General features: G+C 45.9%; 1 protein-coding gene across 1 annotated transcript in view; it reads left to right on the forward strand.

The window, feature by feature from the left end:
* PSMA1 (proteasome 20S subunit alpha 1) overlaps positions 1-25,974 on the forward strand; it is a 146,729-nt gene that overhangs the window by 14,413 nt on the left and 106,342 nt on the right. Inside the window, exons 2-4 of the mRNA XM_085648116.1 lie at positions 2,128-2,172; positions 11,892-11,993; positions 14,752-14,855. Coding sequence (XP_085504242.1) covers positions 2,128-2,172; positions 11,892-11,993; positions 14,752-14,855 — 251 coding nt within the window. The remainder of the gene's footprint in view (positions 1-2,127; positions 2,173-11,891; positions 11,994-14,751; positions 14,856-25,974) is intronic.

A 25,974-nucleotide genomic window follows, 5' to 3' on the forward strand; every position in this document is an offset into this window, starting at 1 on the left:
CCCACTCATCCTCTGTTTCATACTTAGGATACCGGGCAGTGCATTTTGCTTAACCATCCTCAAGCTCTCTTAAGAGTGTTGAAAAAAGAATGGGATGGTGAAGGAAGAATTATGAGATTGCAGACTAGATGAATAATAATGGCATACAGAATCGATGATCAACCACTCTTTCTTTCAGGACGGAGGGAGAGTGCTGCATGACCTGTAAGCAGACAGCTCTGTGTGCCCTTCTAAATGTCAGCGGCATGGACCAAGCTCACCCATTCCAAAGTCCATCCCTTCTTACTGAGCCTGTGTCAAGGGCTCCCTTCATTTCTACCCCTCACGAGAGCGACAATTCAACTCGGCATGCAATGTTTTTCTTTTCTTTTTAAAACAACTCTGGTGCTTACCTAGAATTGTGATTTTGCCTACCCAAACGTTTATGAAGGGCAACTTGACTAGGAGTGTCCCATGGCAACTGTCACTGCAGCTCTATACATGCCTCCACCAGTAGTGACTTGGGGTTTGAGCATTTCTTCATGCCTATCAGGCTGACACTCCCTTCTCCCGCCCCGTTCTATTCAGATTGTTTACTTGGCTTGCTAGCTGGGATTAGTGTGGGAAATAAGTATGTATGTACATGTCGCTTCTCCCTATCGAGAGGTCAGGCAAAACATTTTAGCTCTCTGGCTCTGATAAAAGAGGTTCTTTCATGGCCAAAACCCTCTTCCATCAAATGGGTACTCTGCTATCGTTGTGTATGAAATTGTAGGATTGACAAGACTCAGGTTAATCCTAAATCGTATTTTAGTAGCCTTACTGTATAATGGTTTTAGAACTCGACACATGGTTGTGACCTCCTATACAGAATGTTACCTTGGCCGATAACTGCCCGACCCTCCTTTAGAGGCCCATTAATCTGGAGGGGAGGTGTTCCTCTCTCACCCTTCTCAATGAACATGGTGTCAGTGCATCAGTATCTGTTGAGTTGGACTAGTGGTGAACTCTCCTTGCCTCTCCATTACCCCTTCCGTTTTCACAGTAGAACCTAGCGCCACAGTATGTTGGAGTGAAAGATGAGTGGTCAGATTTTCTTGATGGTTTTATTGGTCTTTTGAGCATTGACACATTACACGTTGGAGGCCTAATTGCAAGTGACCCATTTTATCATTGTCCCTGTCAAAAACCTGTGTGCTTAGGGGTCACAGTTACTCGTGATGCGTTGTTTATAGCACCTGTTAATTACAGGTTGCTATAAATGTCCACACCCTAAGTTACATTTTGGCACCTCAAACATGGCAGTGTTTAACAAGGGTGCAAAGCCTGATATTTATCATGGCATACTTTGTTTGATGCAATGACCACCAAAATTCTTATGTTCTTTCTCAAAGAGTCATAATAGATAATAATTATCACACTTGATACATTTCAGGCATCTTGGTGTCAGATTATTCAGCATCCAAACTTATGCTTTACAGTTCTCATGTTAGACCAAACTTTATTTATATAACCATAAGACTTTTGCAATTTAAAGAGTATGCTGTGTAGATTTCACAGTATTTTAGGGTTTGTATGTAAAATATCTGCTTCTTAACAAAAAAGTGTAAAATCAGCCTAACTGAGTTACAATATGTTGATTTAATGCTCTGTGAACAGACTGCCCTGTTTTTCAGGGGAGGAGCTTTGCCATCATTTGTGATTGGGGGTGGGTGCTAATCTGTGAAATTGCATGTTTTGCTTTTTATGTATTACAGGAGATGGTAATAGCCAAAAAACGGTTACATTTAGCTTATACATATTAAATATTTATTGCAGGAACAAAGATATCAAGTGTAATACCGCAGATGGTGTTCAGATGTAGCTTTCCCATGTCCGTGACAGACAGGTTCTGATGTTTATTTGGTGGTTGAAGGTCAATGGGCACTTTTTTAAGTAGCTGCAAATGTTTGTCATGTGCAGCAGTTTCCCCGCCGACCAGTCCAATTTCTCGCACATAAAAATGATTATCTACCTTCTGATCTGAGATTATACAAATCCCCATACAGTGAAGCTTTAGGTTGAAGAAACAAGAACGTTTTTCTTTCTTATTTCAATGCAAAAATATTTTGCAAAAGCAACTAAATAATGTTTTTTATTGCATTTTAGTTTCGCAACCAGTATGACAACGATGTGACTGTCTGGAGCCCTCAGGTACTTTGTTTAACTCGTGGTTTCATTTTCTCACCAGAGAGCCTAGTGATTTGAGTCTAGAAGGGTTGTAAAAATGCTATTTATTTGCTGGGTATTTAGGAACAGTTTGCACAGACCTGCATGAATGAATTATTTAAAGTGCTTGTTTTGTCTTTATTTTTAGCAACTTACTTAAAATATGGACCATTTTTCCAATGACAAAGGTCGTTAACCCTATTTACAAGTTGGCTTCCTGCCATTATTAAATTGAGACAAAGTAATGCTATCCCCCCCCCCCTTTCAAAATAAAGGGATCACCAAGTTTGTGTCTGCATTCCTTTTAAAGAACTTCGGAAGGATGGGCCATCCAAATAGGGCAACCAATTAGGATAGGCATTTAGATTTTTAAATCCTTTTCAGATTATTTTCCTTCTAACCCCTGATTGGTGCCCCTGAGTATATTCGTAAAATCTCCCATTTAACTGCCCAACAATCTTGTTCTTTTACAACTTCTGTGGCGCAGGCTGAATATTTCTTTCTTAGGTCGAAGCCTATCATACAGCGTAGTTGTCTGGTTGCAAAGACATATTTGGGACATACTGAAAGGTTACCTAGGAGCGCATTTAGCCCATTGCTATGCATTGTCTGTGTCATTTGTTTGCTTTCTGTTTGCTGGCTTTATTTACTTTACCTGTCCAGTATGTTTTTGTCCCTTCTATGGATCACAGCCTGTTTACCACCTTTGATAGGTCCTTCTATTCTTCCATGAAGGCTTTTTGGGAACTTTTGTTTTTAAGCAAATGTGAGCGTGCATGTGCTTTCCAGTTGTCTCCCTTGTGTACTTCTCTCCTTCACCCTCCACCTCGCTCTGCGTTCCTCTCTCTTGCTGGTGTGCTTCCGCCCCACCCCCGCGTTTTGTTTTGCCTCGCCAGCTCCACGCTGCTCCTTTGCCTGTTCCCTCCTCTGGCACTCTGTGTTGCTTCCACCCTCCCATCCACACTCCCGCTATGTTACACCTCCGTCCACCCACACCTTTTGTGTTGCTTTCCCCAGTGCGTCCCCCGTTTTGCTTCTGCCTCCACACGTTACTTCCGACCACTCATCATGTGTATTGCTTACGTGCCCTCACCTGCGCCCTCTTTTTTTTGCCTGTGTTGCTTAGGCACCACATTGCGTTTGCATATTTTTAAAATCTTTTTAGTTACTGATCCAGAGTAAATAAAACGGGAAAAAACGGCTGCATCGCTAATTATGAAAAAAGAACAATTGATGGACAGAATGCAGAACAATGTCATACATTCACCCCAGTACAGAGATCTGGCCCTAAATCCATCGGTTTTTTTCTCCCCTTGCCATTCCAGTTCAGACCCATCTATATGCAAATCAGTCTTGACCCTGTTCCCCATGGGAACAGTCCAGCCCGAACTGCCAAGTCAGGTCCTTCCTGGACTGGAAACAAGAATCCTAGGACTGGTTTCGTGGTTTCACCCCTCATCAGCCAGGCTAGCTTGGCTCCAGTGTCATGGAGAGCATGGGACCCACGTCTGGGCATACCGTCCATCATCTGTCATTTTATTTTCTTGTGTGCTGGGTATGCCCAGATGTGGGTCCCTAGGCTCACTGTGCCACTGGAATCAAGCTGCCTGCCTGATGAGGGATGATGCCCCAAAACCGGTCCCAGGATGCTTCTGTCCGGTCCATGGAGGATCTGGTTTGGCAGTTCAGGCTGGACTGTTCTCATGAGTACAGGGTCAAGACTGATTTGCATATGACTGGGTCTAAACTCGGGTGGCATGGTGAGCACATGAACGAAAGATTTAACCCAGATCTCTTGACTGGGGGTGAATGTTTGATTTGCTCTGCATTCCGTCCATCATCTTTGTCTTCTGCTCACTTATTATGTAGACGCACACATGCATAGTGCGTGCATCTGCAAAATGACTCGGCAAACTTTGTCATAAGTTGTGTTTACTCCAGTATTGGAGCCTTTCATAGATTCACATGCCTGAATCATTCCCCGTCGTCTAGACGGGAGTCTCTGGTACATAAAAAAGCATTGCTTAGTATCATAGCAAACTGAAAAAAGGCCTAAGCCCATTTTCCTTTGCAACCCATAACCTTCGTTATTTAAAAAAGGACTAAACTTGTCCCTGAACCAATCAGAGCCTCTCACCCTCTAGAACACTCCTGAGAGAACCGTCTGCCCTCAGATTTTCTATCGCACGTTGTGCTAGGGAGTCTCCTTTGAGCTCTGCTCAAATTCTACAGTTGGTTCTAGATTGAGGAGATTTTTTCAACTGAAATTTCTACATCATCTTGGAGAATGGCTGATAAGGAAAAGAAAGGCTTGTTTAGGGCCTGTGCCACCTGTTCAAAGAAGAGATTATATACTGACGATCCTCATAAAGACTGAATATACTGCCTTTACCCACACCACCGGTCGAAGGAGGTAAGGTATGTCGCACCTTTTCTAATAAGACTCTGAGGGATCGTGAAGGCAGACTGTTAATTTGGCTCCAAAAACTTAAAACCAGGAAGGACGTTGTGTCTAGTGACAGTGATGAGGCGTCAACTGTTTCAAGGAGATCTCAGAAGAGAAGCAGATCTCCTCAGGCTCATACCTCAGGGGAGAAACCTGAGAAGGCTCTTAAAAAGACCACTTCTGGGTCTTCAGAGCGCAGTCCCTCCAAATCTCCTAAAACTAAAGAAAAGGAGAGCAAGGGTCATGCTTCAGGGGTGAAACAGTCAAAGAAAACAAGTTCTGAGCCTTCAAAATCACCCCTTAAAATTAAACATACGCTTAAAAAGCCAGCATCTACTTCACCTGAGGAGAAATTAGAAAAATCTACATCGTTGACGGGATCGTCGACGAAGAAAGTAGCGTTGTCGACGAAGAAGAGTGAAGTAAAAGTCATTATTAAACCTATACTCTCAATGTCGACGGCAGTGTCGACGTCGACGACCATGACGACGACCACAACTACATCGTCAACGGCACCGTCGACGACTGTGTCAACTGCATCGTCGACGGCGACAACGACGACTATGTCTTCAGCGTCGACGACGGCATCGTCGGCGGTCACTATGGCAATCTCGTCGACGGGCTCGTCGACGAGGGAAAAAACCCCAGAAAAGCGGTATTTTGCCAGGAAAAGAAGGATTACCCCGGATATTACATCTCCTAGTAAGGTAACGCCTCTGGTTCCATCCCATTTATTGGAGGAGGAGGAGGATTCGCAGGAGGAAGATAATGATGGTCCGTTTGGCTATGCAAGTAGCCCCTCTCAGTTACATGTTAAATGTCAGGAGGATGACTGGGAGGATGAGTATGGGGGTTATCAGGACCGCCCCCGACAACATGATCAGAAAGAGATGGTGAGTGTTCCAGCTTCTCTTCTGATGGGTTTGCAGTTCATGTTGGATGATTACAAGAGAAGGCATACTTTGCCTCAGTCTACCCAAAGGATGCCAGTGGCTCCGGCGCACTCTGTTCCATGTACACCAGTGCGAAGACAGGAGGTACCGGTTCCGGGGCCAATATCACCTTTGCCACAGCCGGTTCTGAACACATCTGAGGTTGAAGAGCAGGAGGAAGGGGAGATAACAGATCCTAGTAAGGAATGGGATGAGTATTTGATTCCGTCCCCTTCATCTCCGTCACCAAGACCTGTGGACTCCCCTCCGGAGGACATTGGAAGGTTCAATAATCTGATTGAAAGAGCCGCGCAGAGATTTGCGCTCAATATGTCATCAGATAAAGCAGAATGCTTTTTGTATGATTTCAAAGAACGTTTCGCAAGACGGTTAGATCTCTTCCAATTGTGAGTCATCTATGGGAGGAAGGTCTCAAAGTGATGGAGACGCCGGCAACGGTTACTCCAGTGCTTGCTAGGCTGGACAAAAAATACAAAGCGCCTTCCGATGCTCCGGCTTGTTTATTAGGTCACCCCAAACCGGACTCGGTTATAACTCAAGCGGCGCAGCAAAAATCGAGGATCCGTCTGCTCCAATTTCACCGCCGCCGGACAGAGAGGGGAGGCGCTTGCATAATGCAGGGAAAAGGTTTTCGTCCATGTCTGCTCTTCTGGTCAAGGCAGCAAATGCCCTAGCCATCCTGGGCAGGTATGATAGGTCGCACCACATCTGCCTATCACCATACATTGATAGCATACCGGAAGCGGACAGACAAGAGGCCAGGAAAATCCTCCAGGAAGGTGAAAGGACTTCGGCTGAAGTCATAGATTGTGCAATGGACATTGCGACCACGGCCTTCAGATCCCTGGGAGGAGCGGCTGTTTTACGCAGACAAGGATGGTTGAGAGCAACATCTTTTAGACCTGAAGTCCAGAATAAGATCTTGGATCTTCCGTTCAATGGGGAAGATCTGTTCGGAAAGCATGTGGATGAGGCCTTACAGAGTATCAAGAAGGATACGTAAACAGCGAAATCTCGGGGAACATTACAGTATAGAAAAGTTCCTTTTCGTGGTTCACGAGGTAGGGGCCAACCTTCTTATAGAGGAGGTTATCAACAAGGTCGCTATTCTTCCTACTCCACATCATCTCAACCATATCGTCAACAATATTCACAGAGACAGACAGGAGGTTTCACATAATCTACTCCTAGAGGTCAAGGAGGTTGCCAAGGGAAAGACACCACCCGAAGACAATGACATTCTGGTGACACTTACTCCTCATATGTCGCATATTCTCCTGGGTGGAAGAATTTCCTATCATCATAAAAATTGGCAGCAGATAACGACGGACCAATGGGTCCTCCACATAATACAATTCGGTCATACTCTAGAGTTTCTGGAAATCCCCCCTTGTTCACCTCCAAGATTTCAAGAGGTCAAGTATTTACCCAGATGCGTCAAGAAATTCGGACAATGCTCCGAAAGGGAGCAATAGAACCGGTACCGAATTCCCAGAAAGGAAGGGGATTTTATTCCCATTTTTTTCTGATCAAGAAAAACATTCTTCAATGGCGCCCCATTTTGGATCTCAGATCCCTAAATACTTACCTCAAGGATCAGACCTTCAGAATGATCTCCCTCCAGGATATTCTGCTGCTGTTAAACCCAGGGAATTATATGACCAAACTGGACTTACAGGATGCGTATTTCCGTATCCCAATCCATCCTTCACACAGGCAGTACCTTCGGTTCGTTTTGGCCGAAGATCATTACCAATTCAAGGCGCTTCCTTTTGGTCTGAAATGCCTGGCTCCAGTGGCAGCGGTTCTAAGGAGACAGAAACACCAAGTGTTTCCTTACCTCGACGACTGGCTAGTCAAGGCACCATCGAAAGCGTCAGCCCAGTTGTCAACAGAGGCTTGCATAGAACTATTTGCCAGATTAGGCCTCACTCTAAACGAGGAGAAGTCAATTCTGCAACCGTCAAGAAATATAACTTTCTTGGGAGCAATACTGGATACGGAGGTAAACAGAGCGTTCCCCTCCGAGGAGAGACAGCGGGGAATAATATCTCTATCCCAGGCGTTTATAAAAAGGTCTCTTTCAGTACGCAAGTACAAGTCATTGCTGGGAACGATGTCATCTTGCATTCCCCTCGTACCTTGCTGCAGGCTACGGGTGTGTCCGTTACAAGAGCAGTTGGATCTTCAGTGGCATCAAGCGAAAGGATCCTTCGAGGATATAATCGAAGTGACGCCGATCGTGATCCACGCGGCGAAATGGTGGACCCGAAAACGAAACATCTCGCAGGGTCTTTCTTTCCTGACTCAGCCAGCTCCATTGGTGATTACGACGGATGCGTCCTTGGAAGGATGGGGAGCATTCCTTCAGGGTCTGCAGGTCAGCGGTCGTTGGAAAGCAGACGAACAGCAATTGCATATCAACCTTTTGGAGCTCAGAGCCGTCCGCTTAGCATTGTTGGCGTTCCTGCCAAGGATTCAAGGTGCAGCCGTGTTGGTAAGAACAGACAACACAACAGCAATGCACTATTTGAACAAACAGGGAGGAACAAGATCACTCTCCCTGTCTCGGGAAGCCCAGTGGATATGGGAATGGGCTCTACGACACGAAGTATCCATTACAGCGGAACATCTTCCAGGGGACCAGAACACCAAAGCGGATACTCTAAGCAGACTAAAGTCTGTCTGTCACGATTGGGAAATCGACAACGGGATTTTGAACAACATCTTCCAGACATGGGGAACTCCAATAGTAGATCTTTTTGCGACAAGGGAGAACAGAAAATGCCGGTTCTTCGCAAGCTGGCTTCCCCAACGGGGATCTTGGGGGAATGCGTTTTTGATGGCATGGTCAGGCATCTTTGCCTACGCCTTTCCTCCAATTCCCCTCCTGCCACGGGTTCTTATGAAGATCAAGAAAGAACCATGCAGGTTAATCCTGATAGCTCCGTGGTGGCCCAGACAGCATTGGTCTGCGGGGCTTCTTCTACTGTCGGAAGAGCGCCCGATTTGCCTGCTGCCGATACCGTCTCTGCTGACAATGTTCCAGGGGGAAGTTCTGCATCCGGATCCAAAATCTCTGCTTTTAGCAGCCTGGCTCCTGAATACTGTGAATTTCAGCATCTGAATATCCCTACGGAGTGCAGGGAGATTCTATCTAGAGCCAGAGCGGATAGTACAAACAAGACATATCGGATGAAGTGGAAAAGGTTCTGTTTATGGTGCAAAAGGTCTAACATTCATCCGCTGCTGTCAGAAGCTCACGACATTATTCCATACCTCTTGCTTTTGGCTAAGTCAGGTTTGGCTCATGCATCTCTAAAGGTACACCTAGCTGCAATTTCACGCTTTAGAAGAACGGCTTCTGGTCCATCTCTGTGGTCTGCTAGAGTCATCAAACAATTTATGAAAGGTCTGTTCCGAGTTTTCCCTCCAATAAAACCTCCACCACCTCTCTGGCAATTGAACGTCGTTCTTTCCCAGTTGATGAAACAGCCCTTTGAGCCAATTCACAGGGCGGAACTGAAATTTCTTTCCTGGAAAGTTGCGCTTCTCATTGCGCTCACTTCAGCCAGGAGAGTGGGGGAGATTCAGGCTCTCACGGTCCAAGAGCCTTTCTTGCAGTTCAAAGAGGACAGGCTAATACTCAGGACTAATCCAAGATTCATCCCTAAGGTTCCAACTGACTTTCATTTGAACGAACCTTTAATTCTCAAAAGATTTTTTCCACAACCATCAACAGCGGCGGAAAGAGCTCTCCACTCGCTGGATGTCCAGCGTTGTTTGAAGTTCTTTCCGCAAGTCTTCACAGCTTTTTGTTGCCTACAGCGCACCCAGGAAGGGTTTCCCTTTGTCAAAGAGAGGAATTGCCAGATGGATATCAAGTGCCATAGGGTATTGTCATCAGGCAGCTGGCCGACCTTTGAATGCACGAGTCCGTGCACATTCTACAAGAGCAGTCTCCACCTCTACTGCTCTATTCGCAGGAGTACCGATCCAGGATATCTGCAGGGCGGCGACCTGGACGAGTACACACACCTTCACCAGGCATTACTGCTTGGATGCAGCCACAGGTAGAGATGTGGCCGTGGGAGAAGCGGTGCTGAGGAACCTTATCCAGTAACGGAGAGCCTTCTTTACCATCCCTTTGGCACATTTTATTGTTGTTTATTGCATTACCATTTGCAAAGTATTTTTGATATGTGGAATTTGGTTTACAGATACCATTTTTATCACACTATATATGTTTCCTGGATTCACTTTCTAGGTAACAAAAAATGTGCATTTATTTACTGCTCGCTATTCTGATTCAGGCATGTGAATCTATGAAAGGCTCCAATACTGGAGTAAGAAAACAAGTTACTTACCTGTAACTGTAGTTCTCCAGTATTGGACCTTTCACAGATTCACATGCAACCCACCCTCCTCCCCTGAGAAGCTCACCTCGGATTTAGCACAAAGAGTGTTATTGCACAAGTGCACGAAAATCTGAGGGCAGAAGGTTCTCTCAGGAGTGTTCTAGAGGGTGAGAGGCTCTGATTGGTTCAGGGACAAGTTTAGTCCTTTTTTAAATAACGAAGGTTATGGGTTGCCAAGGAAAATGGGCCTAGGCCTTTTTTCAGTTTGCTATGATACTAAGCAATGCTTTTTTATGTACCGGAGACTCCCGTCTCGACGACGGGGAATGATTCAGGCATGTGAATCTATGAAAGGCTCCAATACTGGAGAACTACAGTTACAGGTAAGTAACTTGTTTTCTTATTTCTTTAGCCATGCTGCACAGCATTGGGCAAAGCCAGTAGGTCCCAAAATTAGACCTATTGGCTTTACCAGTTCTCGTTTCTCTTTTGTCACATCTGTGCACATGGCCATTAACAGTGCGCATGAGGCACATTAGCAGAGTAGAATATGGAAATGCACTACTTCTTGGCCTGCAGGTGAATTTTACCTGAAAAATACGTTTCTTTTGTGCACAATTAAATCAGTTATAGATATATATATATTTTTTGCTACATACAGGGCACTGTAGCTCTGTGTAGTAAATGGATCACACTCCAACACTAAAATAATACCCTACTTGCTTATATGATTTATTTGTTTTTTATGGATCACAAGTAAAATTCCAACCCCCAAAAAGATGTGCAGGCTATTATGCCGATAAAGATAAGTATTCATTTCAATGTAAATAATTCAAACCAGTGGCAAAGAAAATGAAAGCTTACAAAAACGAATTAAAGAACAAAAGAGAATGAGCATAGTTTTATATTACCTCTGAACATCTAGAACTAGGAATCCTTTTGAATTGAGAAGGTAAGACATGCATGAGAACTTTTTTGTTTTCAAGATCTTTCTGAACAACAACATTGTGACACAGATTTATATTTCAGAAGGCAGGGAAATGCAACTTCTTATGATGTTTGGGGTCTATCTGCTCAAATGAGTTAAAAATCTGTAATCCAACTATGTCTGAATTAGCTTGCATACATTCTACTTTGTATTAACACATTTGATTTTTTCTGGACTTTGCCAACTTTAACAGGCCAGCCTCATGAAAGCATACTTTAAGGTGAAGTATGAGGTCATGGGCATGATGTAGCCTATTTTGTGAGTTTAAAATTTAATATGGTTCTATCACGTACCCAGGCTGGCTCTGTTAAAAGTTAGATTTTTTTGTGCATGTTGTTTGATCTGCACCCAATATTTAGGGCTTGATTACGATCTTGGCGGATGGGATACTCAGTCACAGACGTGCTGGATATCCCGCCTGCCGTATTACAAGTTCCATTATGTCCTATGGAACTTGTAATACGGCAGATGGAATATCCGTCACGTTTGTGACAGAGCATCACATCTGCCAAGATTGTAATCCGGCCCTAAGTGCCAAGTTTTTGTGAATTGCTATTGTTGGTGCCCTGAAACATAAACCTGCTGTGTTAACTCTTTGTTGACACTTTCATTTAAAATAAGCCATTTCTCTTATTCAGCTACCTTTTGCCACCAAGCCTGGTATGTGTCCAGTTGTGGAAGATAACATTATTTGCAGTTTTAAGGCTTACGTGGCTCGCATGAATGCGGGAAATTAAGATGTGTCTTGGCGCTATTTCACCTGTGCCTGGACACAAATAATACAAGCTCAATTAGCCGTTAAAAGGCAGCTTCTCATTGTCTAAAAATGTCCAAAGTTTGCATCATTAATATGCTTGGATGTGGTTTGCACAGGATTTGGGATGGGTCTAAAAAATATTTCCATGTTTGTGTTTTTTTGTTGTTGTTTTTTTTAAAGTTCTACTTTTATGATTCATTAGGGCCGAATTCATCAAATCGAATATGCTATGGAAGCTGTGAAGCAAGGCTCTGCGACTGTAGGACTGAAATCTAAAACCCATGCTGTTCTGGTAGCCCTAAAGGTATGGAGTGAAATTGCAGATAATATTTTCTGGTAAATGCTGCTTTAGTAGTTTCTCCACCCCCCCCCCCTCCCCCTCTAACACCAGTGAAAATCTAAACCTTAATCAATTTCAACTATGGCAGGATACTTTTTTTGATTCCGTGCTATGCCACTTATGTGGAAGCTTTGTAACAGGACCTCCGTTGTGCTCATCCCACCATTGCTGTTAAAATGTCCTGTTTTCTGAAAAACTGAAGCACACTGCTGTAACCAGATTTTGAGGGGTTAGATAGTTAGGTTCCTTCCATGGTGGTGGCTTGAGAGCAGCATCATCTGTCCTAAGAGCAGTTTGGAGAGAGATGAGCAGTGAGTTCGTAACAAAAGTTTAAACTTTTCCAGAATAGTTACTGGTTTAATAAAACACTCTAGTCTGCTAAGTGTCTGACATTTTAACAGTCAGAAGCACTGTAGAACAAACTTAGTAATATTCGCTTTTGTCTGGTTATCCCTTTATGGAGTTGAATCATTTTAATACTCCTGAGGCATCCATTTTGCTGTATTTAGCGTGGCTTCTGCAAACCTAATGCACCTATATGCATACCTATGTTATTTTAATATACAGATTACATTCTTTTGTTTAGGAAATGGTTATGGCCAGTGAAATGGAGAACCATCAAAATTGTATACACAGATGTAAGTTGCAGTAAAAATATTTCACACAAATATTAAGTTCTATTTTGTTTCCTAATCTATAAAAAAGCTTTCTTTAAAAATAGGCAATTTAACACAAACCATTGAATTCAAACTTCAATTGTTTGGAATTATAAACACCTGCACACAATATTATAATCTTTAGACCGTCATATGCGCCTGTTTATGCATGTATACATATTTTGATCTTTAGCTGGTGACAACTCCACATATTTTCTCATACGCTTCATGCTATTTGAGGAAGCGTCTTTTTGCCCCCTATTACCGACATGCTGAAGTATAGTCACAACAGTTGTAAAATATTACCACCAAGCGCTATGTCAAAAAAGGAAAACTGCAGAACTGCCAATTGCTCTTACTTACACAGCGTTACGTGTTTTGTTATCTGCGGGTGTGGCCCAACCAGATTAACATCAGCCTAGCATACTGGTGGTTACCTTCCCTGCTGTCATTGTTGGTTGGTGTCTTTTTGTGATGGAGGTTCTAAGGATGCCTCTCCTAAGCATCATCACAATTTAACAATTTCCAGGAAGGTAAAATGGGTGAGGTAACTGTATTTCCCTAATATATAGTTGCAATTCCTCGGAGTGGTAATCACAGCAGAGCATTAGTGTTGGCGGAATGGTAGCTTATCCACCACTATAATTGGCAGTTAAATACAACACTAATAGTTGTACGTTTTGTGCTACTTGGGGCCAGTAAGTGCAGACATGTTTTTTGTACAGTGTTTGTAATGTGTCTGTAAATGTTCCCTGGATACACGCAGTTATGTACTTTTCCTATCCCAATACTACGTCATTAGCTGATTGATAGATCCTGTTTTTGTTAGGAAGAATGCTGAATGTTAGAGCATTTCCATAAATGTAAGTTCCACCTGCGAATATGTTCCCATCTTTTATATTTTGCTGTGAGCGGAATTGAGTAAAACGTAACTGAGCGATATACTTATCTCTGTTTTCTGAATTGCACATCTTTTAATACTGTTCCTTTCTAGGTTGACAATATTGTTCAACATATAGAAACTTGAAGAAATTACTTCCTTTTACTAAATGGTAGTTCAGTCTATTTTTTTTGTCTTTTAATTCAAACTTTTTCAGGAATTGAAACCTTTTCTTGGACCTGTACAGAAAAATCTCAATTGTTGCCTTTAATTTTGGGTATTTTCTTTCGCCAAATCTCAAATTTAAAAATTGTGACAGTTGAAACTTGGCACGGCAATTTTTAAGCTGCTTACAGACATAGAAGATCACAATTGAATATTTAGACCTATTCTGGGCTGTGTATTGCCAATTGAATTCAAGTAAAAATACATGACTAAATAAATAAAACAACGAAGTGAGGAAAATCCCCATTATCCAGTCATCAAACTCCGGATTGATATTGAACGATTCAAATTTTCCACCAATGCAGGCATTTAAAGAGATATTTAAAAGCAACAAAACTGTTGTCCACTTACATTTTTTTAACCAAGAAATTTAGCATTATTTTTTTTAATGCAAAGACAAAACTAACCGGAAGGAGAAGCTGTGTTAGGCTGTACAACACAGAATCTTCACCTTCAACTGCTTGCTCAGGACAGTGCTGCAAAAGTACACCAAAAGGGGACAAAACTGAATGGTAATGTAAAATACATTTTGCACATTGTAGAAAAGCTGCTGTTGTCTCTGTACTCTAAAGAGCATTATTGGGGACTGGAAGGCAGATCAAACATCTTAACTCTTACCTATGGTGTTTTACTATCCGCTTAGTCAATACATTAATAAAGTTTTTCAAAAATATCACTTGTGATATGGCAAAACAACCTGCTGTACTAAAATCCCTTAGGACTATTCCAGTGTAAAGTCCCAAGCGTTGAGGAGGCTGCAGAACATGAATATTTTCACCAAAACATAACCTAGTTCTTCCCGAAAAGAATATGCGAGCTTGGGGTGTATTTTAAAGTTTTAATTTATACTATTTCCTTGTGGAACATTGTATATGTTAGTGGTCAGAGGACTGGGTGTTGGATGTGTAAAAGATATTTCCAATGATATCTTGACTAAATGTCTTTTCCTTTGTATATAAAGAGAGCACAGTCTGAACTTGCCGCTCATCAGAAGAAAATTCTCAATGTAGACAACCACATTGGCATCTCGATTGCTGGTCTGACTGCAGATGCCAGGCTCTTATGGTAAGCACTTTAAATAAATGTTGCATTGATACAAATAGGTATCCAGTTTAGTACACATTACAACTTGAAGTACGTATGTACTGCTTGTATTTCCATCCACACTAAAGGAGCCGGTTTGTGGAAACTGAAGTTCGGACCCCTAATGCAAGAATCCTCATTCTACTTACAAGTGGCTTATAGTTCAAAAGCTACACATTTAATATCTCCCCTCTTAATTGAGACGGACAAACTGTCCCAGTTGGTGATAGTGATTTTATGTTGAGGGCTGTTTCATTCAACATAGACCATCACAAAAGTTGCTAGGTAGCATTTCAGTTTGGTCACACTTTATCATTAGTGTTTAGTTAAAATATTTGTAGTCAATTTGTGGTATGGCCACCACAGGTGTAGCCTGCACAAAGTAGCCAGAGCTGTTGTTTTCCAGCTGCTATTTGTGCAGTGTCTTCCGCTGTACAACGGTAACCCTAATAATAAAACAGAATAATAAAAACCTGCCGAAATAGGTATTATGATGTGGGCTTAACATGGGAAACGTCCTGTTCGAGGCATATGAGCTGCAGATTACACACTGTGCATAGATCGCCATCTGGTGTTGGGCCTGGATGTTGCAGTTTTTTTTCTCTTGGAAAGTCTTTGGAAGTCACGAGGTATGTGACTCCTCCTTTGGATCATATTGCGCATGGGCTTCGGCTCCATCCTCAGATTGTTTTTTTCCGCCATCGGGCTCGGATGTGTTCTTCGCGCTCCAGTTGGGAACTGTTCCAGTTTTCCTGTTCGGTGCGCAATCTTTCCCCGTTCGACGGTATTGTCTCGATCGTGTTCTCCACACTCCACTCGACTCTCAACGATCGAAGTCTTCGATTCCGGTCGTCGACAAAGGCCTTCGAGCCTACCTGGGCCTCCTGTCCTGGCTGATGGAAAGGACGCCATTTAAGAAGTGTCCTTGATGTGGGTCGAAGTTTCCCCACACCGATCTACATGAGGTGTGCAACCTCTGCCTCTTTCCAGAACACGAGGCAAGGGACTGTCCAGCTTGCGCCTCCTTCCGATCGAAGAAGACGATTTAGGACCGACTAGCAAGGAGAACTATGGCTCACTCGTCGACTTCGATCCCCGACGACATCTTCGAAGAAGGCGTCTATGTTCTGGAACAACAGCACACCGAAGAAGGCCTCGTCAGCGCCTCCGAAGCTGACGACTCCGTCATTGAGGACATCACTCCGACACAGAGGGGCGCGAGTACAGACATCGACCCCAAACCCCCCTCCACGCCATTGAAAAAGGCTTAGGTCACGCCTTCAGGCCTAGGTATACACCGAGAGACTGCTTCCCATACCTCTCTTCCGGGCCCAGTTAAGAAGCCCACCAAGCCTTCAGGTGGCTCAGGCTCGAGCCAACCTACCCTCGGTGCCGAAAAACACTCACCGGCAACGAAAAAGAAAACGCCCCTTTCCTCGTCCACGCCGAGCTCGACACCGAAGCACTCGGTGCTGAAGACTGGCACCGATAACCTCCTCGGAGCCGAGCAAGAAACCGAAGAACCTCAACGCCGAAACCCACCTCGTAACCGAGGAAGACAAAAGACATTTCTAAACCCCACGGTTCCAAACAAAGAACCAGTGCCGAATCAATGCCTAAAAAACCCACGGCTCCAATACCATTGGCACCGAAGGATCTGCCCCCTACAGATCAGCTGTTTCAACCCGATCCTTACCAAAAAACCCTCGTAAAGGATCCAAAGACTGGGCATTTGACGCTTAGCACCAGAAAAAGACCACTGGACAAGCCTGCACCAGCTCCACCACCAAAAAGGAGTGACTTTGCCACCTCCCCTTTGAGGATTCCTTCATCTCCACCTCCTCCTCCTCCTCCCACTCCTCCTCCTCCTCCCACTCCTCCCACTCCTCCCACTCCCCCTCCTCCCACTCCCACTCCAGATGATGATGACATTAGCTACAACACAGGGGATGGAGCGGACGACCAACCAATAGGTGACCCTACTCCTACGGGCTCCCCAGACCCATGGGACGGCTACAACATCCCAGACGTCCCACAGGACGATCTTTAGCCTTCCATACCACCCCCCTTCCCCCCCCCCTTCCTCCAGAGGACACAATGGGCTTTAACCAGCTACTCCATAGGGCTGCCCACCACCACAGGGTTGATCTCCACACAGACCCCGTGGAGGAGGATTTCCTCTTAGACACATTTGACACTGCACAGAGGTCCACCTCAATTCTGCCCATGCTTAAGGGGGTTATTGAGCACGCACCACAGGTCTTTAAAGACCCGGTTAGGGCCAGGGTCATCAACCCTCGCATTGAGAAAAATTATATAACCGCACCAACAGATCCAACCTACATTGGAGGCCCCGCACCACTAGACTCCCTGGTAGTTTCCAATGCCAGGAAACGTCCCAATTCCCAGGCATCAGGTGAGGCTTCACCGCCAGATAAGGAATCTAAACTCCTAGACGCCTCTGGCAAGCGCACGGCGTCCCAAGCGGCCAACATATGGCGCATTTCTAACACCCAAGCGCTCCTAGCCAGATATGACAGGGCACATTATGACGAGCTGGAGTCCATAATGCAACACCTCCCTGACAAATACAAAAATAGGGCCAACTAATTAATTCAGGAGGGTAAAACCATCACTAATACCTCCAATCGTTGTGCCCTCGATGCAGCTGACACCGCCTCCAGGTCAATAAATACCAGCGTCCTTCTGCATAGGCATGCCTGGCTACGCATTTCAGGGTTCAAACCTGAGGTTCAGAGTTACATCCTCAACCACCCCTTTTATGAGAAACGCCTGTTTGGCCCTAATGTCGACGTAGCCCTCGAAAAAATGAAAAAGGACAAAGACACGGCAAAATCTATGGGAGCCTTGCAGTCGCAAGCTCCCAGGCGCTCCTTTCGCCATTCCTCCTTTAGAAGCACCACCAGAGGCTACTCCGACAACGCCTCCACTTCCTACAAGGACCTTACCCAATCCACCGTCACTAGGGGTTATCAAAGAGTCGGTTACAGGGGTAACAACAACAAAGGCAGAGGCAAAACTAACGCCTCCCGCTCTGCCTCCACCCAGTGACTTCCCTCCACTCCCCCCAGACTATTCCACTCCAGTCGGGGGCAGACTCCACAATTTCCTTCCTGTTTGGGCTACCATCACCTCAGACAGATGGGTGCAACAGATAATTCAATCAGGCTACTGTCTAGAACTAACATCTACCCCCCCCCCCCCCCCCCAACCATTCCACCCAAACAGCACCCAATGTCACAGGAACATTTGTCACTTTTAAAGCAGGAGGTGATCTCCCTCCTACAAAAAAGTGCTATAGAACCAGTTCCTACCCACCAACAAAACAAGGGAGTTTACTCACTATATTTTCTCATACCAAAAAAGGACGGCTCTCTCAGACCCATTCTGGACCTCAGACCCCTAAACCAATACATACACTCAGAACACTTTCACATGGTCACACTCCAGCAGGTACTTCCTCTGCTCTCCCAGAACGACTTCCTTGCCACCATAGACCTCAAGGATGCCTCTTTCCACATTCCCATTCACAACGCTCACAGGAAGTTTCTCAGATTTGTAGTGGACGGTCAGCACTACCAATTCAAAGTACTCCCATTCGGAGTCACCACAGCACAACAAGTGTTTACCAAATGCCTAGCGGTAGTGGCAGCACACCTGAGAAGACAACACATCCACGTCTTCCTATACCTAGACGACTGGCTCATACAACCAGTGTGTACAACACACTCACGCCATGATCCAACAACTTCACGACCTGGGCTTCACAGTATACTACGCCAAGTCCCATCTGCATCTGTCCCACGTACAACAATACCTCGGTGTCACCATAGACCCCTCGAGCGCTAGCCTACCCCAGTCCCGCCAGGATAGCAAGCATACAGGCTCTTCGCGCCAAATTTCAACCACAACACTCTCTTCCAGCCCGAGTGTTTATGTTATAGGGATTATGGCCTCTTGCATATTCATAGTACCTCATACCAGACTCCAGATGCGTCCTCTCCAAGAGTGCTTAGCACGCCAATGGAACCAGGCTCAGGGTCCATTATCAGATCTGGTGTTGGTAGACGGTCGTGCCCATCGCTCTCTGCAGTGGTCGACCACCAAAAACCTTTCCAAAGGGCGACTGTTCCTAGAGCCGGTTCCTCAAATAGTTCTAACTGCGGACGCATCGCTCTCCGGCTGGGGAGCTCACCTACTACATCACACCATGCAGGGCAGGTGGACACCTCAACAAAAGTTACTCCACATCAACCATCTGGAGTTACTGGCCATATTACTAGCCCTAAAAGCCTTTCAAACACACGTCTCAGGCAAGGCTGTCTTAGTCCGCACCGACAACATGACAGCCATGTACTACATCCAAAAACAGGGCAGCACACACTCTCTGCAGCTCTCTCAGCTAGTACAGAGCATATGGAGGTGGGCCATACCTCAAAACATTTTTCTCCTAGCCCAACATGTCCCAGGAGTCCTAAACACCATTGCAGATCTGTTGAGCCGTCAAATACAACAGATCCACGATCTGGCTCCTGAAATCCTAAAATTTGGTTACCGTAATCTTCCCCCTGTATGAACGTCATTAAAGAAGCTAGACGACCTACCACTAGAGCTTGCTACGCAGCCAAGTGGAAACGCTTCGTGATCTATTGTCACAACAATAAAGTCAATCCCTTAGATGTGTCTATCTAACACATCATAGGCTACTTACTACACCTACAAAGATGCAACCTAGCCTAGACGTCTATTAGACTACACCTTGCTGCCATAGCAGCGTATCTACAAAATAGACCGCATCGATCACTCTTCAGAGTACCTGCTTAAAAGCCTTCATGGAAGGCCTTAAGAGTATAATTCCCTCCAGAGTGCCACCCTCACCTGTGTGGAACATAAACATCGTTCTCACGAGACTAATGGGGCCTCCATTTGAACCTCTACATAAATGTGAGCTTAAATTTTTAACATGGAAAACTGCTTTCCTTGTAGCCATTACTTCGCTCAGAAGGGTAAGTGAGATACAAGCACTCACCATTCAAGAACCCTTTCTGCAAATGCATCATAATATGGTTGTTCTCCGCACTAATCCAAAATTCCTTCCTAAAGTCATTTCTTCCTTTCACCTCAATCAATCTGTGGGACTGCCCGTATTCTTCTCGCAGCCACAAACCATTGCAGAAAGAGCTCTGCACACCCTAGATGTCAAAAGAGCTTTACTCTACTACATTGAGAGAACACAACCTTTTCGTAAGACCAAACAAATATTCGGGTCTTTCTCACCACCACACAAAAGCAACCCCATCCTCAAATCAAGGATAGCTAGGTGGGTTGTTAAATGCATACAGATTTGCTACCACAAAGCAAAACTAACGCTATCTGTTCCCCCTAAAGCCTACTCTACACGTAAGATAGGGGCTTCCATGGCATTTTTAGGCAACATCCCCTTAGATGATATCTGCAGAGCAGCTACATGGTCTACACCGCACACTTTCACTAAACACTATTGTGTAGATGTGCAAACTAAGCAACACGCTAGTGTGGGCCAGGCTGTCCTCAAAACATTGTTTCAAACAACTGCAACAGATACTGGTTGTCGCCGCTAGGAGCGAGTACTGCTATATAATCTATGCACAGTGTGTAATCTGCAGCTCATATGCCTCGAACGGAATATGCTACTTACCAGTATGCATCTGTTCTTGGCATGTAGAGCTGCAGATCTACACACTCCCACTCCCCCTCGCCTCCCCGGCTACCTTTATCTGTTCCAGTTTTATCTTATTTAGATACAGCACACATGGGTATCTTTCCTCTTTCTTACAAAGCTCCATCGTTTCCCCGCTGGCGAAAAACATCGGAGGATGGAGCCGAAGCCCATGCGCAACATGATCCAAAGGAGGAGTCACATACCTCGTGACTTCCAAAGACTTTCCAAGAGAAAAACAACTGCAACATCCGGGCCCAACACCAGATGGCGATCTATGCACAGTGTGTAGATCTGCAGCTCTACATGCCAAGAACAGATGCATACTGGTAAGTAGCATATTCTTTATTTTTGCAGCGTGAATCTTTCTGGATTCACTATGCTGTGCATTATTCCGCGATCTGGTGGTTGGGTCCGGATTCGTAGTCTTTCTTGTTTTTTTTTTTGTAGCCCAGGTGGGCGTCGACGTCCCACCATTTGGTGTACCTCTCGTGACGTCGGCGTGCTTCCTGCGGAAGTCCCACCTTTGGGGCGCCATCTTCAGATTCTTTTTTCCGCTGTTGGGTCTGGATCGTCAACGAGAAGCTCCAGAGTTTAAACGAAGAAAGAAGAAGAGCACGAGTTTCATCGAAGGGAAGTTAAGCGAAGACTACAGAGAGGAAGAACATAGAGCCGGGACGACGAAGAAGGAAGAGAACATCGAAATCTTCGACGGAGAATGCTCACTCAGGGACTCTGAGCGCAGGAATGGACAAAACACAGTTTAAATTCTGCCGTAACTGCCACCACAAATACACGCAGAAGGACCAACATCCGGTCTGCAACCTTTGCCTGCCTATCGACCACGAAAGCAAGGACTGCAATAACTGCTCCGCCTTCACGCCGAAGACCCTCCGGGTGAGAGAGAGGCAGAGAAGAGCCAACTTCAACATGGAAGGCAAGGGTAAGGCCCCGTCTCTGTACGACCTGGGCCTCTCCACCGACGATGAAGACCACATCGCCGAGGGGACCTGATGACTTCACGGTCGAGAGACCGATAAGAAAACGTCTGACAAGGTAGGAGAGACGTCGAGCACAAAAAACCCGAAAGGGCCCCGAAAACCAGACACTGACTCGAAAAAAACAGAGTCTAAGTCCTCGAAAGGAACACCGGCGCCGAAAATTTCGACGACCGCGAGTGGATCCAAGAACGAAAGGCCCAGCGGATCCATCGAGAAGGACTCCCAGGTGCCGAAGGCCGCCGAAAAACAAGGTTCGTCGAAACAGGCCCACGAGGTGGGGCGTTCGACTTCGAAAGTCAAGGCCGCGTCGACGCAAGCTCCGTCGAAAAGACCAGAGCTCGACGCCGATCATGCCTCCGAAATGGAGAAGAAAAAGAGAAGGCTCGAGGCGGAGATGGAGAGCATCCTTCAGAGGAAGAAGGAGTTCGAGGAAAAGATGAAGAGATTCACAATCCCAGCGAAACCGGCGACGGTTATCGTCGAAGTCGAGGAGCAGGAAGTGTTCGACACCGAAGAGCAGTCGAAAGCTCCCGAAGAAGGGGAACAATATCTCTATTATGAGGGCGAAGAAGAGGAGGAGGAGGAGCAGTCTATCTACGGCTCGGCACCGTCGACGACGCAAGAGCTGGAATGGCAGGACCTCGACGCCGAAAACCCAGACAAGCCCGTAGAGGCATATCCTTCGAGGCCTTCGCCGCCAGATGATATTGGGGCGTACAACATGGTCGTCAAAAGCGCAGCTGCAGCTTTTGGCGTGAAACTAGAGGAGGAGAAACCGAAGGCAGATTTTCTACTCGAAACACTGCTACCCATCCAAACTAGGAGCCAGTTCCTCCCCATGCTCCAAAGTGTGATGAACCAAGGGAAAGAGGCGTTCAAGGACCCAGCAACATGCCGATCGATCACGCCCAGAACAGAAAAGAAATACAAACACTCCTCACAGGACCCGCCATATATCAAGGGATCTGTCACTGCTGACTCCATTATTGCATCCACGGCCAGAAAAAGGGCCAATATCCCGGCGACCTCGGGGCCACCTCCTGACAAGGAGAGCAGAAGGATGGACCTCACTGGAAGGAAAATAGAGAGGAACGCTGCAATGCACTGGCGCATGGCGAACTCAAATGTGCTACTGAACAGGCACCAGTACCAACATTGGGACTAGATGGGGGACCTAATCAAACATCTTCCTGAACAATACCAACAGAGGGCTTCCCATCTAGTGGAAGAGGGGAAGAATATAGCTAACTCATGGCTTAAGACGACATTAGACTGGGCAGAGACTTCAAGCAGACTGATGGCGATAGGAATCACTGAAAGGAGGCAGGCCTGGCTCAGAATTTCAGGATTCAAACAAGAGGTCCAGAATAATATACTGAATACCCCTTTCAACGGAGAGACACTGTTCGGGGCACCGGTGGATGAGAAGCTCACCCAACTCGAGAATGAGACGGCAAGGTCCTTGGGGGCCCTGCAATTCAGGGGGATGCGAAGAGGTACCCCGACTCAGAGACCTTTCGGAAGGGGAGGTAACCAGCTGGGAACGTCTCATCAAAGTTTCCAGCAAGGCGAGAGCCACGGCCAACAGGGGCAGCAGGAACAAAACTGGCAGTACCAGCCTAGAGGCCAGTCCTTTCGCGGTAGGGGGAACGGACGAGGACAAAGAAGAAGAGGGGGAGACCAACCCACCTCTAAGTGACTTTGCACGAAGAAGATGGCTCACCCACAATATACCCCCGAGGATGGAGCACAAAAGAAACAAAATGGAGGGTGTACTCAAACCAAACGCCCACGAGCATGCAACACCAGTAGGCGGAAGACTGAGGCTTTTCCTCCGGGAATGGCACAAAATTACTACAGACAAATGGATACTCAACATCATTCAGTACGGATACTGCATAGAGTTGGAAAGGAGCCCACCAAACAGAAAACCAAAAAGAAGGGAACACTCGAGATAGGAGCTAGCACAACTCGCAGAGGAGGCACTACAGCTGCTCCAAAAGGAGGCCGTAGAACCAGTACCTTTCAAGAAAAGGAACAAAGGAGTGTACTCAAACTACTTCCTGGTACCAAAGGTGGACGAAACACTAAGACCCATCCTGGATCTACGGTTCCTAAACAAGTACGTAAGGACGCAAAAATTCAAAATGACGTCCCTACAAGAACTACTCCCACAGATGGGAGACGGGGACTTAATGTCCACAGTGGATCTCAAAGACGCCTACCTGCACATCACAATCAACAAAGATCACTACCAATTCAAAACCCTGGCATTCGGGCTGAAGTCCGCACCAAGGGTTTTCACAAAATGCCTTGCAGCAGTAGCAGCGTACCTGCGGAGGGAAGGGATTCATGTGTACCCTTACCTCGACGACTGGCTAATAAAAGCAAGATCGCGCTAAAAATGCGAGGAACACGCACAGCGGGTCACAATGACACTAATGAACCTGGGATTCTCAATACACTGGGGGAAATCATCAATGAACCCAGAGCAGGTGAAGATATTCCTGGGGGCACAGATCAACACCAGAGACAGATCGGTGAGGCCCAGCGAGAAGAGAACAATAGCCCTACTGAAGGAGACGCGCCTCTACCAGAAGGGGCAAGCTCTGACAGTGAGAACAGCGAGCAAGGTCATGGGGATGATGGCGTCATGCATCCACCTAGTCCCCAATGTACGGCTTCACATGAGACCGTTCCAGGAATGGCTGCAACAACAATGGTCACAAGCAAATGGAAGTTGGGAGTATCTAGTGGTTGTTACGCACGCAGTGCAAGAGGAGATAGCATGGTGGAACAGGGAGAACATAACTATAGGAAAGCCCTTGACACCACCAAGCCCAACTGTGACCATTACCACAGACGCATCCCAGATAGGATGGGGAGCGCGCATGAACAAGCTCAGAGTGAGGGGTCTGTGGACTCCAGCAGATGCGGTCAGACAAATCAACTACCTGGAATTGAAGACGGTCCTGCCAGCCCTGAAAGCCTTCCAGAGTCAGCTATACAACCAAAAAGGGTTGATACAGACGGACAATACTACCACAATGTTCTACATCAACAAGCAGGGTGGAACACAATCGTTCCCCCTTTCCACTCTGGCACAAGAGATTTGGAGATGGGCAATCCCACTCAAAATAGAATTGCTGGTGATACACCTACCAGGGAAGGACAATGTGGAAGCCGATTGGCTCAGCAGGCAGACCTCGGCATCCCATGAGTGGGAGCTCAATGGACAGGAAACGCAAAGGCTATTCAAAAGGTGGGGTACACCGACAATAGACCTGTTTGCAACACACCTGAATGCAAAATGCCGAAACTTCGCATCCAGACAACCAGAAAAACAATCCCAGGGGAATGCCTTATGGATAAGTTGGTCAAGGACATTTGCATACGCTTTTCCACCAATACCACTGATACACAGGGTACTCAACTAGTGCAAGACCAGCAACATGACAATGATCCTGGTGGCACCACAGTGGGCAAGACAAACATGGTACTCACAAATAGTGGAGATGGCACAGGGACCTCCACACAAATTTGCAAAAAGAAAGGACTTACTCTCCATGCAGAACGGAGAGGTTCTACACCCAGAGCCAGAGAGCCTCGGACTGGCAGCTTGGCTCCTGAAGACATAGAGTTCGCACACCTTAAACTACCTCCAAGCACTATGCGAGTGCTGCGGGAGGCAAGGAGACCAACAACACGAAAATGTTATGGGGAAAAGTGGAAAAGGTTCACAATGTGGTGCAGCAAAAATAAACTGCAAAATAAATTGATAAAGGAATCAACGGTGCTTAGATACCTCACACACCTTCTAAAGGCGAAACTATGCTCATCCTCGCTGAGGGTCCACCTAGCGGCGATCGTAGCTTACACACGGGGTGAGACAGGAGGAAGCTTCTTTACGTCACGGGTAGTAAAGAGATTCCTGGAAGGGGCAAAAAGAAAAGCGCCACCAAAGAGGATGCCGCCTCCGGCATGGAACCTCAACATAGTCCTGACGGAATTTATGAAGGCGCCCTTTGAGCCCATTCACAAGGCCTCCTTTCAAATGCTAACAATGAAGACAGCCTTTCTGGTGGCAATAACCTCACTGCGCAGAGTAAGCGAGCTGCAAGCGCTAACGCTGCAAGAGCCCTACATCCAGATACACAAGGACAATCATAATGAGAACGGACCCACACTTCATGCCAAAGGTGGTGTCAGCACTCCATATAAATCAAACAATTCAAATACCAAGTTTCTTTCAGAACCCAGCAACAAGCGCAGAGAGGGCACTGCACACTCTGGACGCTAGAAGGGCGGTGATGCACTACATAGAGAGGACCAAAGAACACAGGAAAACCAAGCAGTTTTTTGTGTCCTTCGCAACGAGCTT

This window comes from Triturus cristatus, chromosome 3_2 (assembly GCF_964204655.1).
Source record: "Triturus cristatus chromosome 3_2, aTriCri1.1, whole genome shotgun sequence".
NCBI classification, from domain to species: Eukaryota; Metazoa; Chordata; class Amphibia; order Caudata; family Salamandridae; genus Triturus; species Triturus cristatus.